At 36.5% G+C, this 15,801-nt stretch overlaps 2 protein-coding genes across 2 annotated transcripts in view; one reads left to right on the top strand and one right to left on the bottom strand.

Moving 5' to 3' along the window:
• The window catches only part of LOC128013268 (amyloid beta A4 precursor protein-binding family B member 1-interacting protein-like), a 22,285-nt gene extending 12,431 nt beyond the window's left edge, over positions 1–9,854 (top strand). Inside the window, exons 7-14 of the mRNA XM_052596117.1 lie at positions 1,618–1,739; positions 2,309–2,383; positions 2,636–2,779; positions 3,317–3,427; positions 7,169–7,267; positions 7,736–7,859; positions 7,972–8,018; positions 8,680–9,854. Coding sequence (XP_052452077.1) covers positions 1,618–1,739; positions 2,309–2,383; positions 2,636–2,779; positions 3,317–3,427; positions 7,169–7,267; positions 7,736–7,859; positions 7,972–8,018; positions 8,680–9,213 — 1,256 coding nt within the window. The 3' untranslated portion in view covers positions 9,214–9,854. The remainder of the gene's footprint in view (positions 1–1,617; positions 1,740–2,308; positions 2,384–2,635; positions 2,780–3,316; positions 3,428–7,168; positions 7,268–7,735; positions 7,860–7,971; positions 8,019–8,679) is intronic.
• On the bottom strand, positions 9,316–15,801 carry LOC128013269 (protein adenylyltransferase SelO). The gene is made up of 19 exons (XM_052596118.1): positions 15,551–15,801; positions 15,345–15,463; positions 14,808–14,936; positions 14,669–14,733; positions 13,832–13,888; positions 13,615–13,713; positions 13,342–13,409; positions 13,149–13,236; positions 12,985–13,054; positions 12,374–12,446; positions 12,186–12,269; positions 11,768–11,897; positions 11,643–11,687; positions 11,475–11,556; positions 10,596–10,688; positions 10,416–10,495; positions 10,294–10,337; positions 9,866–9,945; positions 9,316–9,715 (listed from the first exon to the last, which is right to left on the bottom strand). The coding sequence occupies exons 1-19, from the start codon at positions 15,732–15,734 to the stop codon at positions 9,593–9,595; spliced, it is 1,713 nt and encodes a 570-aa protein (XP_052452078.1). The 5' UTR covers positions 15,735–15,801; the 3' UTR covers positions 9,316–9,592.

The raw sequence follows: 15,801 nt of genomic DNA, 5'->3' as shown, positions 1-15,801 counted from the left end.
TGTTTCAACAAGACAATGACCCAAAACACACTAGTAAACGGGCAAAGTCTTGGTTCCAAACCAACAAAATTAATGTTATGGAGTGGCCAGCCCAATCTCCAGACCTTAATCCAATTGGGAACTTGTGGGGTGATATCAAAAATGCTGTTTCTGAAGCAAAACCAAGAAATGTGAATGAATTGTGGAATGTTGTTAAAGAATCATGGAGTGGAATAACAGCTGAGAGGTGCCACAAGTTGGTTGACTCCATGCCACACAGATGTCATGCAGTTTTAAAAAACTGTGGTCATACAACTAAATATTAATTTAGTGATTCACAGGATTGCTAAATCCCAGAAAAAAAAAAATGTTTGTACAAAATAGTTTTGAGTTTGTACAGTCAAAGGTAGACACTGCTATTTTTTTGAACACACCCATTTCAACTAATTGCCCAATTGCACAGCCTTAAGAGCGTGCATATCATGAATGCTGGGTCTCATTTGTTTTCTGACAATCTACTGAACCTACTGGTAACTTGTTTGCCACGTAGCAATAAAAAATATACTAAAAACCTTGATTATTCTGGTTAGTCACATTGTACTGCTATTATTTTGAACAATACTGTATACACACACACCACAGTGTCTGGGTTGGCACCAATGCACAGGATTTGCAGCATTTGGTTAATGACTTAATGATAATCATTTTGGTAACACTTTAGAATAAGGAACGTACATATTCACTATTAATAAAGAGTTTTCCCTCAATAAACTCCTAATTTGCTGCGTGCGTAATAGTTATGTTTAGATATTGATTTGGGTTAGAGGATTTAGAATTATTGTGCAGAATGAGGTATTAATGTGTGCTTTCTAAATACTAATAAACAGCCAGTATTCTAATATGCATGCTAGTCAGCAACAAATTAATTGTGTTCCCTTATCTAAAGTGCTGCCATCATTATTTCTGAAACCATTTTTTCCCTTTTATTTTTATGCTACTTTCAGGGGATCTTTCGGCTTCATTCCAGTAAATAAGCCAAAGTCATGTTAAGTTAACCGTTTAAAAAAAGAAAACAGCTTACACCAGTTACTTTCAGAGGAAGTTTGAGCTTGCTGTTTACTTTCATGCTGTGTACTTCTCATGCTCAACAAAATGTGTGTTTGTGCAATTAATGCTAATATCATGGGCTTTTTTATGAATGTTTGTTTTAAATATTTGATCTCACTTTATATTAGGTGGGTTTAACTACTATGCATCAAAAATGAAGTGGAATGTACTTAATGTGTTCATATTGTATTGCAAAAGAGTATTGTCTTTTGCTGCTATTGAGGTGGGACACAGGTAAGGTTTGGCACAGGTTTGGTGGTATGAGTAGGTTTAAGGTGTAAGGGGTGGGGTCAAGTGAGTGATTATGAATGCAATTACATAAATTTATTACAGATGTATCAAATCATTAATCAATTTTTAGTAGTTAAGGACACCTTATATAAAGTGGGACCAAATATTTCAAGTTTCTGTGGATAAAAGTCTTTGTCAAATGAATCTTTACAGAACTTAAGTTTTAGGGGATGGTTTTGATTATCAATATTTAGTTATAAAAGATAGATGACATTTGAACTGAGTTTGAACTTTCCACAGAACGAGGGTTTGAGGACCATGAGAACCTTGTGGAGCCTCTTTCTACATGGACAAGGGACACAGAAAACAAAGTGCTTTTTCAGGAGAAAAAAGACAAGTATGAAGTCTTCAGGAACCCTCAGGCAAGTGTTTGGACAGCTATTTGTGCTTCTTGATTATACAAGTTAAATGACTAATAAATAGCTAATACTTTAGGGACCAGTTGTCACAATTATCAGACTGTATATGTGTACTCATAAAGCACATATTAATGCCTTGTTTTGCACGACTCTTCTACATCCCTTAATCTTACCATAGACCTAAATTTAGGAGTTACGGAGGCAAATGTCATGGTTAATTGTGAGAACTGGTCACTAAAGTCTGACCAATAAATACTATAAAATTGTTAAAAATAATGAATACTTTTCCCTTTCCTTTGCTTGGAATAACTGTTACATTTCTAACACTAAAACAACTTCTCTATTTCTTGTACCCTGTAAGTTCACTGAAAATGGAACAGAAATTAGGAAAGCAGTAAATCTCAGCACATTGAGAGGTTTCTCTAATGGTCGAAATCTAGAAGTGGCCATTTGTGTAGAACGATCTGTCTTTAAAGGTGCCTCGTGGTGATGTACATGGATACTTGATGATCAACTACTGCAGTTCTGCTGAATGCTAATCCATATCAAGTCAATTCCAATTTCTTTTACAGAATTTTTATTTGTGGAAAAAGGATAAGAAATCGCTAACCGACATGAAAGACAAGGACAAGGAACAGCTTCTGGAGGTACGTCTGGCTTTAACTTTGATAGAATCGAGAGGCTTTATCAAAAGATACAGATGAAGACATAAATCAATAACATCATAACTGAACCCTCTTGATCATGTAATGCAGGTCTTAACAAGTCTGATCCAATTTCGACATAACTTTTTCACCCTCATGTCATTCCAGTGTGTGTTCTGCAGAAATGTATATAGAACCACATGAGTGTTAGCGAATGATATGTCTTCATGTCTGTTTTTGCATTTCTGGGTGTAGGAGAACTTCTGTGGAGCCTCCGTCATTGTGCCTGATCTGGAGGCAGTTCTGTATATGAAGGAGGATGGCAAGAAATCGTGGAAACAGCGCTACTTCCTTCTGCGGGCCTCTGGATTGTATTACTCACCCAAAGGCAAGACAAAGGTCAGCTAAGGCAATCCAGACAGTAATACAGTGTATTTTGACCAGACATGAATTTCAGAGAAATTCAACTCAATGTACATTGCATTGCTATAGTACTAAATAGTGCTGTCAACCGATTAATCGCATTCAGAATATTTTTGTTTGCATAATAAAAGTGTTTTCTTTGTGTTTTTTTATTATGAATATATAAATACACACACATGCATTTATACATTTCAGAAATATGTCATTTTTATATATTAAATATATTTATAATATAAATTATATGAATATAGATAGCCCATGTAAACACATGTAAATACTTAAATTGTTTATACTTCATTTTTTATACTTTTATAGTGTCAGATTTATACTGTATGTGTTTGTATTTATATATACATAATAAATATACACAAACACATAATTAATGCATCAAAAACATTTATTTTGGATGCGATTAATCGTTTGACAGCACTAGTCCTAAATAATAACTGGCTTGGGGAAAAGGACAAGTAACTAGATTTTGATGAGTAATGGGTTTTTCTCCGTCTTCACCAGGCTTCACGGGATCTTGTGTGCTTGGTTCAGTTTGACAATGTGAACGTCTACTACTGCAAAGAATACAGAATCAAATACAAAGCACCAACAGACCACTGCTTCATTCTTAAGGTACGGTTTCAGCCCATGGTTTTGAAAAAGAAACACATCTAATTTAATTGAATGTGCACTTTTAATGTACTTGAAATCTTGAAACATATACATACAGTACACAAACACACACATTCCAAGTTAGAATAATTTTTAGTATATTAAGTACAAAATTAGTGCGTGGAAATGGAACTCTTTAAGTACATTATGGAATTGTACTTTATTTTTAACCTGGTATATATAATAAAATATATGTATAACAAAAGAGGGTTGCTTTAGAGGGTAAAGACAGTACACATTCTTTCAATAATCTTTTGTTGTGCTTTAAAGACTAAACTTAAAGCACATGAAGTACTAAAGTACTTGACTATGACTGTAGTGTTATAGTTGATATTAATTTGATATTACATTTAGGGCCGTATCATTCAGCCCATGTAATGTGGCAGAACGCAAGTGTTTTTGTTAGTTTCAGCCAGATGTAATTCTCATTTGCCTGTCTTGCTCCACTTTGTTTAAATAGCAAATGCATTTGCGCCCATTTATGCGCCCATGGGTGTGCTGGTCTAAAAAAGGTGTCCGCAGTGGCATTGTTGGCGCATTGCTATTTTGAGAAACTGAAAATAGACTGCACCATAGATCAACTCAAACTTGGTCTAAAGTCTGGCGCAATATTTTTCTTTCTTTTCTATAGGCAGGTGCACAACACACGTACACTTTGTTTATTACACCCACAGGGACGGATCACACAAAAAAAAAAAAAAAAAAAAAAGTAATCCGCCATGTACTAGCAAACCCACCATGATGCGGGCGCAAGGGTATGGGAGATGAGACTATGATTGGTTTATTACACGTTAAGCGCAAAATATAAGTTAAGCACATTAAACCCATATACTTTAAAATGTGTGCTTTTTCACAAAGGCATACAGATGTTTTCATATTCAAAAGTCAAGTTTTAAACTGATTTTCTTCCTAACACACACTCCGCAACCCTGGATTCATTTTAAATGTTTAAAATTTATGTAAATACATATGTAGATTTGAATGAACATATCTCTGTATTAGCAGTGCCTGTGTGTAATTGGTTCGTTTTGCAACACTTACACTTGAGTTCTCAACTATATTAACAGAGTTCACAGAGTCATATAGTTAGTTCCTGATTTATTACACATGTGCAAAAAGCAAAAGTAGATGTTCCAAGCCTAATATGGTCTTTTGTTTTCAGTGTTTGTTTAGAGCAGCAATAGTAAGAGTAATAACACAGAGAAGCTTCAGAAATCTCATATTTTTAAGGAATGTGGTCATTTTTGTTCACACAAATTGTTTGTTTATAAGGTAGATCTATTTAATAGTAATTTTAATTGCAATAAATAAATAAATAAACACTCCCCTGTCTATAAAATACACAGAATTGTGACACTGGACAATTTTAAAACCAAAGCAGAACTTTTCACATGGACATTAGCAGTAGAAACATGCAGAAGAGCTAGGGTGGTGGTACTCGTTTTCCTGTTGTTTTTCCAGAGTCTCAGCTGAGATTTAGAGGTGTTTACTAACTTGAAATCTAACTAAAAAATGGCGTTCTGTTCTCATTCTGTGAGTAATGCAAAGAAATTGTGCTTCTTGGACTTTGGTCCCTAAAGCAAATCCTTGTTTTAAAATGCTGTTCTATCAGCAGTAGTCATGGACATGAAAGCAGACATGAAAGACGTGAGGCTTATAGCACCAGAAGCTGTAGATCACATCCCTCTTAAAGCTTCCATTTCCCCCTGAGATAACAAGAAGGAGTGGTGTAATGGTGTGACTGGGTCAGAGGTTTGAAGATGACCTTACTGCAACCCTTCAAATTGCTCCACTGCTCCAAAACTACATCCCTGAATGAAATTCCTATTTAATTACTAACCTACAGTAGTAGTAATGGCAGACAAACCGGGGTTAATGGGCAACCTCAGCTTTTCAAGTCATGTGCCATAATAACAAGGATCTTTAGGTACTGCCGGCAGTAGGGCATTTATCTGATATTTATGCACCATAAATCTGCTGGGTTCTCTTTTATACGTCTCCACTAAAAGACACTTAAGCTGGTGGGTGTAACTTCCAAACCCTGGGCTGCTAAACATAAACTGTGCAATAATTATTTGAAGGTGTGTTTCCTGTATTCCTACTGCTTTAATATATAATAAGTAACTAAATGACTACCCCCAAAGATAAAAGCTAATGTGTTGCATTTAAACTTCCAGAATCCAGGAAGTGGTTGGGGGAAGCATCTTTTCCTGTTTAGTGAGCATGGATGAGAGCTGACATTAGCTGTCACAACAAAAAACATAAAGGGATAGGGGTTTGAAGCTTATCTATAGACACAAATGAACGTCTGGCCATATTGCAATAATACATTTATCATAAAATACTTTTTTTTTTAATTCATCTTTTTTTATTGAAGCTAAATTGCTTTCAGATATACAGTATCTTACATACATTCTAAAGATCAGATATAGGTTCTAAAAATATATCAGAAAATACAAACTGAGTGTCTTCAACATAATAATAATGATAATAATAAAAGTGGCATGTTTCCTGAAGATACTACCTAGTGGACGTAAATATAATGAGAACTAAAGGGGGCCTAAAAGCAAGCCCTGTGGCACTCACCACTAACCTATGTATATTTGGTTCACACAGGATGGGATCTCACGCCTTTCCAAATTGATATTTTATTATTTTAGTCTATGGTCTAGTAGCCTACTACAAGTAGTGAATGTTCAAAACTTTGTGTGTGTGTGTGTGTGTAGACAGTTTTCAGAGCCTGTCTGTAATTAAAGTCTTTGCACACAATTTAAAATACCTCAAACTAAGTTTTCTCCAGTCTACACTGTTATATTGTGTGAATTTCTCCTAACAATATGTCTAAGTAGTGAAAGTGTGACTATTGCTTAATTGTTTTTCTAATTTTAAACAAGTCAAAGAGATAATATCACTGGCTACAAAATAATGATAACTTCACTTTTGAACATCAATCCAAAGGAGACAAAAAAATACCTTACTGTATACATGATTCTGACAAAACCAGGTCCACTGACATGCTAAACTCTTCAAGGAAGCATGACAAATCATCACATTTTTTGTAATACTTTCCAAGGGTGTTGCAGGCTATGTCTAAGTTAGGAGTGTCTGTGTTTTAAGTTAGTCAAGCAATTGGGAAATAAAATGCAAACACATGATAAAATGCAATACATGATGTAGAACCAAAAATAAACCTAGCGACTCAGACTGTGCTCCAACAGAAAAGGACATGCATTATTTACACAACTTGTGCAATACTTCAACATCATCAAGTACAACACTGTCTCTGCCTCTTTTAGCAATATTTAGGACTAATCCTAATGTATGGCATTAGAGGGGTGATGGCAATCAAAAATGTGATTTTGTGATTTTATTGTGCCATCTACTGTCTCTGCTATGCAATTACAGTTCAGTTATTGTTCAGTAATCACCAATTGTCTATTTGGAGAAAGACTAATATGATCAAAACACAAACTAACTTTGCATATCCTTAATAATTTGTTACCAAACCAAAGAGAGAGAGAGAAAAAAAAAAAAACACATAGGAAATACATTGTCCGAAAAATAGTTACGTGGTTTCACAAATCATCAAGGAGTAATGTGGAATGTAATAGGGAATATAAACAAATGCAGTGTTATTAGGTGTCACAGTCTTTATATCAGAGTACACAGTGGTTGATATGGTTACTGTGATCTGTTTTTCAGCATCCTCAGATTCAGAAAGAATCACAATACATCAAGTATCTGTGTTGTGATGATGAGAGGTCCATGACTCTGTGGGTGACTGGAATACGGATTGCAAAGGTGAGTGGGAACCAAGCCATAGAGCATACATTTGTAAATATTTATAAAGTAGATAATGATAAATCAAAAGAAGACATGAAGCATTGGAATTATTATTCTAGTTTACAATACAAATATGCACAGTAAACTTTAGCTACTGTATGTTGTGTCCGGTTCTATCGTTGAACTTTGTCTTGGGCATTAAATGAATAGTTCACCCAAAAATGAAATTATTTCCTCATTCTCAAGTTGTTCCAAAACGAGATATTTTGAAGAGTGCTGGTAAATGAACATTTGCTGGTACCCATTGGCTACAAGCATCTATTTTGTAAAACATTCCAAATGTTTTATTTGGTGTTCAACAGAGGAAAGAAACTTGGAACAACTTGACATTCAGTAAATGGTGATAGAACTTTCATTTTGGGGAGAACTATCCCTTTAAGTCCTTCTACTGTTAACGGTATTGTTTTGTCATGATTTCTTTCATAGTATGGTAAGCAGTTATATGACAACTACAAGGCTGCTGTGAGGAAAGCTGCAGGCTCTGCGACCTGGGCGAACCGCACGATCCAGACCTCCTCCAGTGCATCGACACCCTCCCCTACACCTAAAGGTACAGATCATGGAGCTTGACAGATCATCAGAAAATCTATCATTGATCTTGCTATATTAACATGTTAAAATGATTCTGAGCACATTTAGAAAGGCTTGTATATATCTTTCAGCCAAAGCTGCGAATGGACATGCTCCTCAGCCTGCAGTGGAGACCAAGGTATCTCTCAATCTATCAGCTGTTTTAGTAACGGAGTACAATGTGATTATCACTAATATTATAGGTACCAGTTCTCACTATTAACTATTTGCTTATTAACATGGCTTTCCAACCCCCCCCAAAAAAGAAAATTCAGAAATGTGTGTTTTCTGAAGATGAACAAAGGTCTTAAAGGTTTGGAATCACATGAAGATGATTAATCCATGACAGAATTTGAATTTTTTGGTGAACTGTCCCTTTAACATTTTGGCTGTTGAGTAATACTTATAAATTACATATCTCGCATGACCATATTCTACATCCCTAATCCTACCCAACATCAAAATGTACAACTACCTTACTTACCTAACTATTAATAAGCAGCAGATTAGTAGTTTATTAAAGCAAAAGTCGTAGTTAATGGTTTGCTAATGCCGAAAACTGAACCTTAAAATAAAGTGCGACCATATTATCATATAAAATGGTGTTTTTAACTGTACTTTCAAGTGCGTTAACAAACAGTCATGCATTTTGTTGAGACTTTAAGTAGACTGCAAGTGCACGTTCAATACAATTAGGCACGCTTCTTTTTCAGAAGGCTATATGTTCCTTGAGAATCTTCTTGTTATATCATGATTTATTTAGAGTTCTCCTGAATGTTATTTCCGGTTTGTTTTTAAAGGGTCCTGGCAACCAAACATCATTTCCAGAGATCCTGCCTCCTCCTCCACCTGACCCCATGTTGCCTCCTCCTCTCTCTGCTCCTTCCAGCACGACCAACATTAACAAGATTCCTCCACCACCTCAATTCCCACAGTCCTCTTTTCCACCTCCACCCATGGATGACATGCCTCCTCCACCACCTCCTCCAGAAGATGAGCTGCCTCCCGACTTCATGCCTCCTCCACCACCTAGTTTGACATCTTATGGGGGAGCAGCGCCCCCACCACCACCACCACCACCTCCAGAGCCCCTTTCGTCTCTTCCACCAGCTCCTCCTGCTCCCCAAAACTTTGCATCTGCAGGTGGAGCACCGCCTCCACCCCCACCTCCACCCCCAGCTCCTGAACCGGCTGCCCACAGACCCCCCGGCACCATCAGAAAAGTGGCTCCATCTCCACCTCAGAGGACTACACCTCAACTAACAGCGCCATCAGGTGGCGACTTCATGTCAGAACTGATGACAGCAATGCACAAAAAGCGCGGTCAACAATAAACCTGAAGTCTGGACAGAGCTACTTAACATGTTTTCATAGTTGGACTGAGGAACTGACCCCAGAACGGTTTTTTGGTGTGACATTAGGACAAATTGGAATCATTTAATGTTTCTGTTGTTTGAAATGTTTTTATTACACCACAATACAAAAAAATTGTAAATACTTTGCTCTAATGCAACTACAATATAAAAAGCAATATGCTATATCATCATTGCAAATGGAATGTCAGTATACATGGTAATGCAAAGTTAACTGTTAAACAGATTCTGGCAGGCCTTGAGTTCTAATTTAAATGCATGATGCAAAGTTTAATGTGCTAATATGCAGAATGTTTTGATGCAAATGAATGTACCTTACATTGAAAAAATAAAAAATAGATTAGGAAGAACAGCTGACCCTCAGCTGCTGAGCCCAGGATGGAGGTTTACTGGAGTATCCGGCTCTCTCAGCCTCCGCCTGCTCCACAAACGGCTCAGTTAGAGTCTTCTGCAACAGCGCCACCTAGAAATAGATCATAAGATATTCTATCACATATGAAAAACAATAGTCTGTCTGAAAAAAACAACAACAAGATTTTATGTATAATTGTCTTGCCTACAGTACATTTCAAAGTAACATATTAAAGCAAAAGTTCATCTGATGTAGTCATACCTCTGAAAAGTCATTTCCCTCTGCTTTTCTGATAGCAGATTCAGCCATCCAGTTCCTCAATACATACCGTGGGTTGACTCCTGAACAATAAAAACAAAAGTCAACACACACAGAAACATATAAAAACATGACACATAAAACCATTACCATTCAAAAGTTCAGAATCAATAATTGCAATGATGCTGACAGTAATGGTTCACCTTTGCCTTCACAGGAATCAATAAAATATTCAAATATCAAAATAGAAAACAAAATATTTCACTATATTTCTGTTTTCACTTTTGGTAAAAAAAAATGCAGCCTTAGTGAGCACATAAGACTTCTATCAATTGCATTCCAAAAAATAAAAACAAATCCAAACTTTTGAATGGTGGTTTGCCATGGCGTACTGTAATGTAACAATATATACAACATAGCCCAAAAGATACCTTGCATTCTGTGCTGACGTGCTGCATCTGAGTCACTTTCCATCCTTAAAGACACGATTTAAACATCAAGATGTTCATTTCAATGCTCTAATGTATGCGAGTGTAGATTGCAGCAATTTTACCTCGACAGACGCTTTGAATACAGCTGAACCCAGTCTCTGAAATACTCGTGTGATAAGAGGTCTGACAGAGCCCACATGGACTGTTAAGAGAGACACGGTCACAGTTAATGGAGTGAAGTCATTATTATATAGATCATGGATATTGCAGCTGCTGTGGGAGTGAATGGAGTGGAAATGTACCGCAGGAATGGATCCCGTCTGCAGCTGGGACAGAGTGACTTCACTCAGCTGTCTGAAAGTCATGGTGAAGTCTGCTCCGGTGTCCTCCATCAGCTCCAGTCAACACATCACAAACCATACATTATACATTCAATTCTACAACGCTTTATATGTAATGTTACTACTCTTTGTATGTACTGCAGTTATTACAACAAGACACTAAGCTTAAATCAATTTGGTTATTTAATACTGTATAGAATTAAAATAATCTAACTCTAAAAGTTTTTAGTAAAAAAAAACATATAAATAAATGAATATACAGTACACACCAAAAGTTTGGACACACGTTCTCATTCAAAGAGTTTTCTTTATTTTCATGACTATGTAAATTGTAGAGTCACACTGAAGGCATCAAGGGCTGTTTGAGCAAGAAGGAGAGTGATGGGGTGCTGCGCCTCCACAGTCACCGGACCTGAACCCAATCGAGATGGTTTAGGGGTGAGCTGGACCGCAGACAGAAGGCAAAAGGTTCAACAAGTGCTAAGCATCTCTCGGGGAACTCCTTCAAGACTGTTGGAAGACCATTTCAGGTGACTACCTCTTGAAGCTCATCAAGAGAATGCCAAGAGTGTGCAAAGAAGTAATCAAAGCAAAAGGTGGCTACTTTGAAGAACCTACAATATGACATATTTTGAGTTTTTCACACTTTTTTGTTATGTATATAATTCCATATATAATTCCACATGTGTTAATTCATAGTTTTGATGCCTTCAGTGTGACTCTACAATTTTCATAGCCATGAAAATAAAGAAAACTCTTTGAATGAGAAGGTGTTTCCAAACTTTTGGTCTCTACTGTATGTCTCCCCATCTATCTCTCACACACACAGCTCATATTTACCTTAAGAAGAAATGCAATCACATATGAATCCTTTTCTTGATTTCCCAGAAAGCCTAACTTTGCTTTGAACAGTTCATGGAATCTGTAATAAAATACAAATAAAAAAATTATTAGAAATGACTCAGAGATTAATGCTGTGCTACGTGCAGAGTTTAATGGCATGCTCACCTTTGATGGTAGGTTTGGGAATATTCTCTCAGTGTTTGCAGACACCTGAAAAGAACAAATGAAACGATGCATGGATCAGCCATTTCATTCCAGACCAATACAATCAGAAAATAAAGAGCTCTTACTGTGACAGCTGATCTGAGGTCAGCAGTGGTTTCAGAGCTTCTAGAAGTTTCTGTAGATTGAAGAGGCCCACATTAGCCTGAGCTCCTATACTGTACCGGCCCTCATCATCAGACGTGTTGGGGACAAAATCTATAGAAAAAAAAAAGAAAAAAGAAAATGCTATCACATTGATGGGGCTTTTTTGGGGGGGGGGGGGGGGGGGGCTTTAGGTTAGTTTCATGTTCACTTAACACAATACATTAATGCAGTGATTCATTATTAATTTTTTACTGAACTATATTTAAAAATTAACATTTTATTAATTATATATGGTACGTATATATTCACAAACGTTATACGTTATGTTATACAACAAACATTAAACTATTACAGGAAAACGGGCACTGATATTTTGAAGTATGGGAAAAAGAAAGTTACTTGGGTCATATGATTCCATAAATCCAAACGGGCCATAGTCAATGGTGATAGAAAGCAGACTGAAGTTATCTGTGTTGCATACTCCTTCGTGAAGATGCAGATCATAGGGTAGAACAGTTTGGTTATTCCGTTAAATCTATAATTTAACAGATTGTGATAATTACACCAGTAAAGAAGAGTCAACGAACCATGCGCAAATCCAACGGACATCCATTGAGCGATTAAATGTAGGGTTTCATTCACCACTCCAGAGAAAAACACCTGAAACCCAGTGAAATACAGTCAAGCTGGTTAGAAAGTAGCGCTGCGCAATTAATCACATTTCTAATCGCGATTACATTTATGGATGCCACAATCACGTGATCGTTCAAATGTCAATTTAATTAATTGTTCGGCACACTTAAGATAAGTTATTTTCTTTCTACATGTTATGTTAAGGGGTTTTCCATTGTTTTAGTTTTAGTCTAACATTATAATACTGTTCATATTTGTTTTTAATCATTTAAAGAAGAAACCAGTCCGATGTATATTTGACATTTGAGGCTTAATACTATTGAAAAGCACTAAAGGTTACAGCGTTTTCAGCTTGTATATTTTCATATACAGCATGCAGTTGCATCAAACAATGATATAAACATCATTCCATGTAAATTGTGATAATCATAGTTAATAATCACAATAACAATTTCAAGGGAATAATCGATTATTATGATTTTTGTCATAACTGCACAGCCCTATTAGAAAGTATAAAATTGCTTTGCATTACAACTAAACATATGAGAGACACTGAGATACATACCACATACTTGTCAGGGTCATCCATCGCGATAGATTTAAAATACTCTTTAATTATAAAGTCCAATAATGTCCTAAAAATCAAAACACAGAAATGCAAATCATTAAAAAGCAAATAAGAGTGTGTCTGAGAATACACATTACCCTCCTGAGTTAAAGTTAGTTTACCGCAGGACATCGAACTCTCCGGTTCTGGTTAATATCTCCAGCGAACCAATACGAAACCAGGACCTGGCCAGGCGCAAAACCACCGCTCCTGGTGGACAGAGAACAAGCACATGCCATGATTTATAAAGATAAAGACTGATAAAGAACAATGTATTCATATCCAATATTTGTGTTCATCTGATTGTAGTTTTACCTCTTTCTTTTATGACATTGCCGTTATAAAACAGATCCCTCCATACAGGCTCCTCACTTACAACCAGACTGACCAACGATAGACAAAAGAAGAAAAAGAATACATGAATCAAAATAAAGCAAAATCTGAATGTGGTAAATGCAGTATTCATATTTTTCTGCATGCCCATAAATTCTCTCACACCTTACTAATTAGCGTACATACATATGAGACTGTGTATAAAACACTATTTTACACACATATAAAATAGAGTATAATGTGTATTTTACGCACCTGAGGGCTCTGCTTGTGGGAACCCCCAGAAAATGCATGGCTTCACTGCACAGGAACTCCCTCACTGAGGAGCGAATCACGGCCCGTCCATCACCAGACCTGCGTGCACGACAGCATGAATATATAATGAATAACATCTAAGAAAAATAATGATGTATTTCTTAAGATAACACACTGTATAAGTCAAATACTGTGAAAGCACAGAAGCAAAATTCACCTGGAGTACGGTGTCTTTCCTGAGCCTTTCAACTGGAGTTCCCATCTTTCACCTTTTCTGGATATAAAAGAGAACGCTTGTCACATTCAGAACACTTGTCACATTTCTAAACTGAGATATGTTCATTGTCCAGCTGCATTCTTTAATGAATACTTCACCCAAAAATAAAAAATGCCATGAATTTACTCTCAGGTCAGACAAGATGTAGGTGACTTACTTTCTACAGTAGAACACTGAAGATTATTTTTAGCTGATTTATAATATGCACGTCAATGGGTACCGTCACATTGAGAATCTAAAAAGCTGTTACAGGAAAAACTAAATGAATACTTGTAGTTCCTGATGATATATTGAAGTTTTATGACGCAAAACAACTGATATATGCAGTAAACCGAAGATTATTTACAATATTATATAACTGTAATCCATAGCCTCGGGCAAACAGCACTGGGGCTCAAGGCTTCTGTTGCATTCTGGTAGCAAAGTCATGTGTGACGTGATGCCATTGTGGTTTACAACAGATAGGGAGGACACATGTGCATACCTCAATATATCACCAGAAGCCACGGGTATTACTTTTGTGTTTTCTGTAACTGCTTTTTTGACCCTTAATGTGACGGCACCCATTACCTTGCAGATTGTGAATGAACAAGGACCATGGGTTGAGCTAAAAAAACATCTTTACTGTTTTACTGAAGAAAGTCACCTATATCTTGGATGGCCTGAGCATGAGTACATTTACAGAAGATTAAAAATTATTGGTGAACAATTCCTTTAAACATTGCGTTAGATGATGAGAGTTTCAAGATTATAGAGACATCTGTTTAAAACATTTACCTGTTTGTATATTCACCCAGTAAATGTGCTCTTCCATCCCCCAGCTGTCCTGCCCAATAACCAAACTGTAAAGATAATAATCAAACAGGTAGTTGAAATGCTTATGTCGTTGCTGTCAGGTTTGAAACATTAGTTTTACCTGATGGCCCCCGTATCTGTGTGCAAGTGGAATAGAGCCAGGAAACAGTTTTCCACCACTGACACAAAGAACAAAATCTTCCTTCTGAATCACAGACTCATTCAGATCCAAAATATTCCTCAACACATCCTGAAATACATATAAAGACAATACAGTGAATAAAATGTACTCTCATGAATACAATGGGACTGACAAGCATTGAGACAAGCTTGATTGAATTCCAGCTTCTCTTGAAATCAGTTTTATCAAAACAAGTCGAATAGGAATTGATAAGCTGAAAACTTAGATCTCTTTTAATAAATACTTAAATATAACTTATTACAATAAGTTTGCTTGTGACTAACACAGTGTACAAATGTTTAATAGCATTTAGGCATTATATGTAATAGTAGCAATTGATTTAAAGAGGTGGTTGTCCATAATTTTGTGATTTTTTTCTTGTATGGCACCTTTGACTGGCAGCTACAGGTGTACTATCAGAGAAGCACAGTTACTACAACAATATACCCGGGTTTGACTGAGGGTTTGTTACAGCACCTGTGACACAGCAGCCAAGGTCAGGGGCTCTTTCAGAGGGGTGGGCTGACACTCTGAAAACACACATCTGTTCACAGTACGAGGAACATGACCATCCACCTCATCCAGAGGAAGAGCATCTGTAAAACACAGAGAGAGAGAGACTCAGCCACAGTCAAGGTGTAAAACAGCACGTAATGCACGTACACTCATAATGTAAATCTTACCTAAAAGTTTTTGTGATAATGTCAGTGGTATTTCTCCATATGTTTGTACATTGGTATAGAAGTTGTTCTGCTCAAACTCTCGTTTATAGCAGCTTTTACTCTCACAGAAATCTTGTTCGTCCACACATGTAGCGCCAGCGACGGCCGAAAAAAATACAAATAATGTGAAACCATGTTTTGTCATTACATCAATCTCACAAACATGAAGTTATTTGCTTCCGTACTTAACCTCATCACGGAACTAGACGAGA

This window comes from Carassius gibelio, chromosome B24 (genome assembly GCF_023724105.1).
Source record: "Carassius gibelio isolate Cgi1373 ecotype wild population from Czech Republic chromosome B24, carGib1.2-hapl.c, whole genome shotgun sequence".
NCBI classification, from domain to species: domain Eukaryota; kingdom Metazoa; phylum Chordata; class Actinopteri; order Cypriniformes; family Cyprinidae; genus Carassius; species Carassius gibelio.
This window is presented reverse-complemented; position numbering and strand designations above follow the sequence as displayed.

What these genes read in the sequence shown, in the direction of transcription:
- LOC128013269 (XM_052596118.1), bottom strand. Translation starts at nt 15,734, where the DNA reads ATGACAAAACATGGTTTCACATTATTTGTATTTTTTTCGGCCGTCGCT. An exon ending in GGAAAGACACCGTACTCCAG is followed by an intron (nt 13,714 to 13,831) that starts GTGAATTTTGCT and finishes TCGTGCACGCAG; the next exon opens with GTCTGGTGATGGACGGGCCG. An exon ending in TCCCAAACCTACCATCAAAG is followed by an intron (nt 11,557 to 11,642) that starts GTGAGCATGCCA and finishes ATTTTATTACAG; the next exon opens with ATTCCATGAACTGTTCAAAG.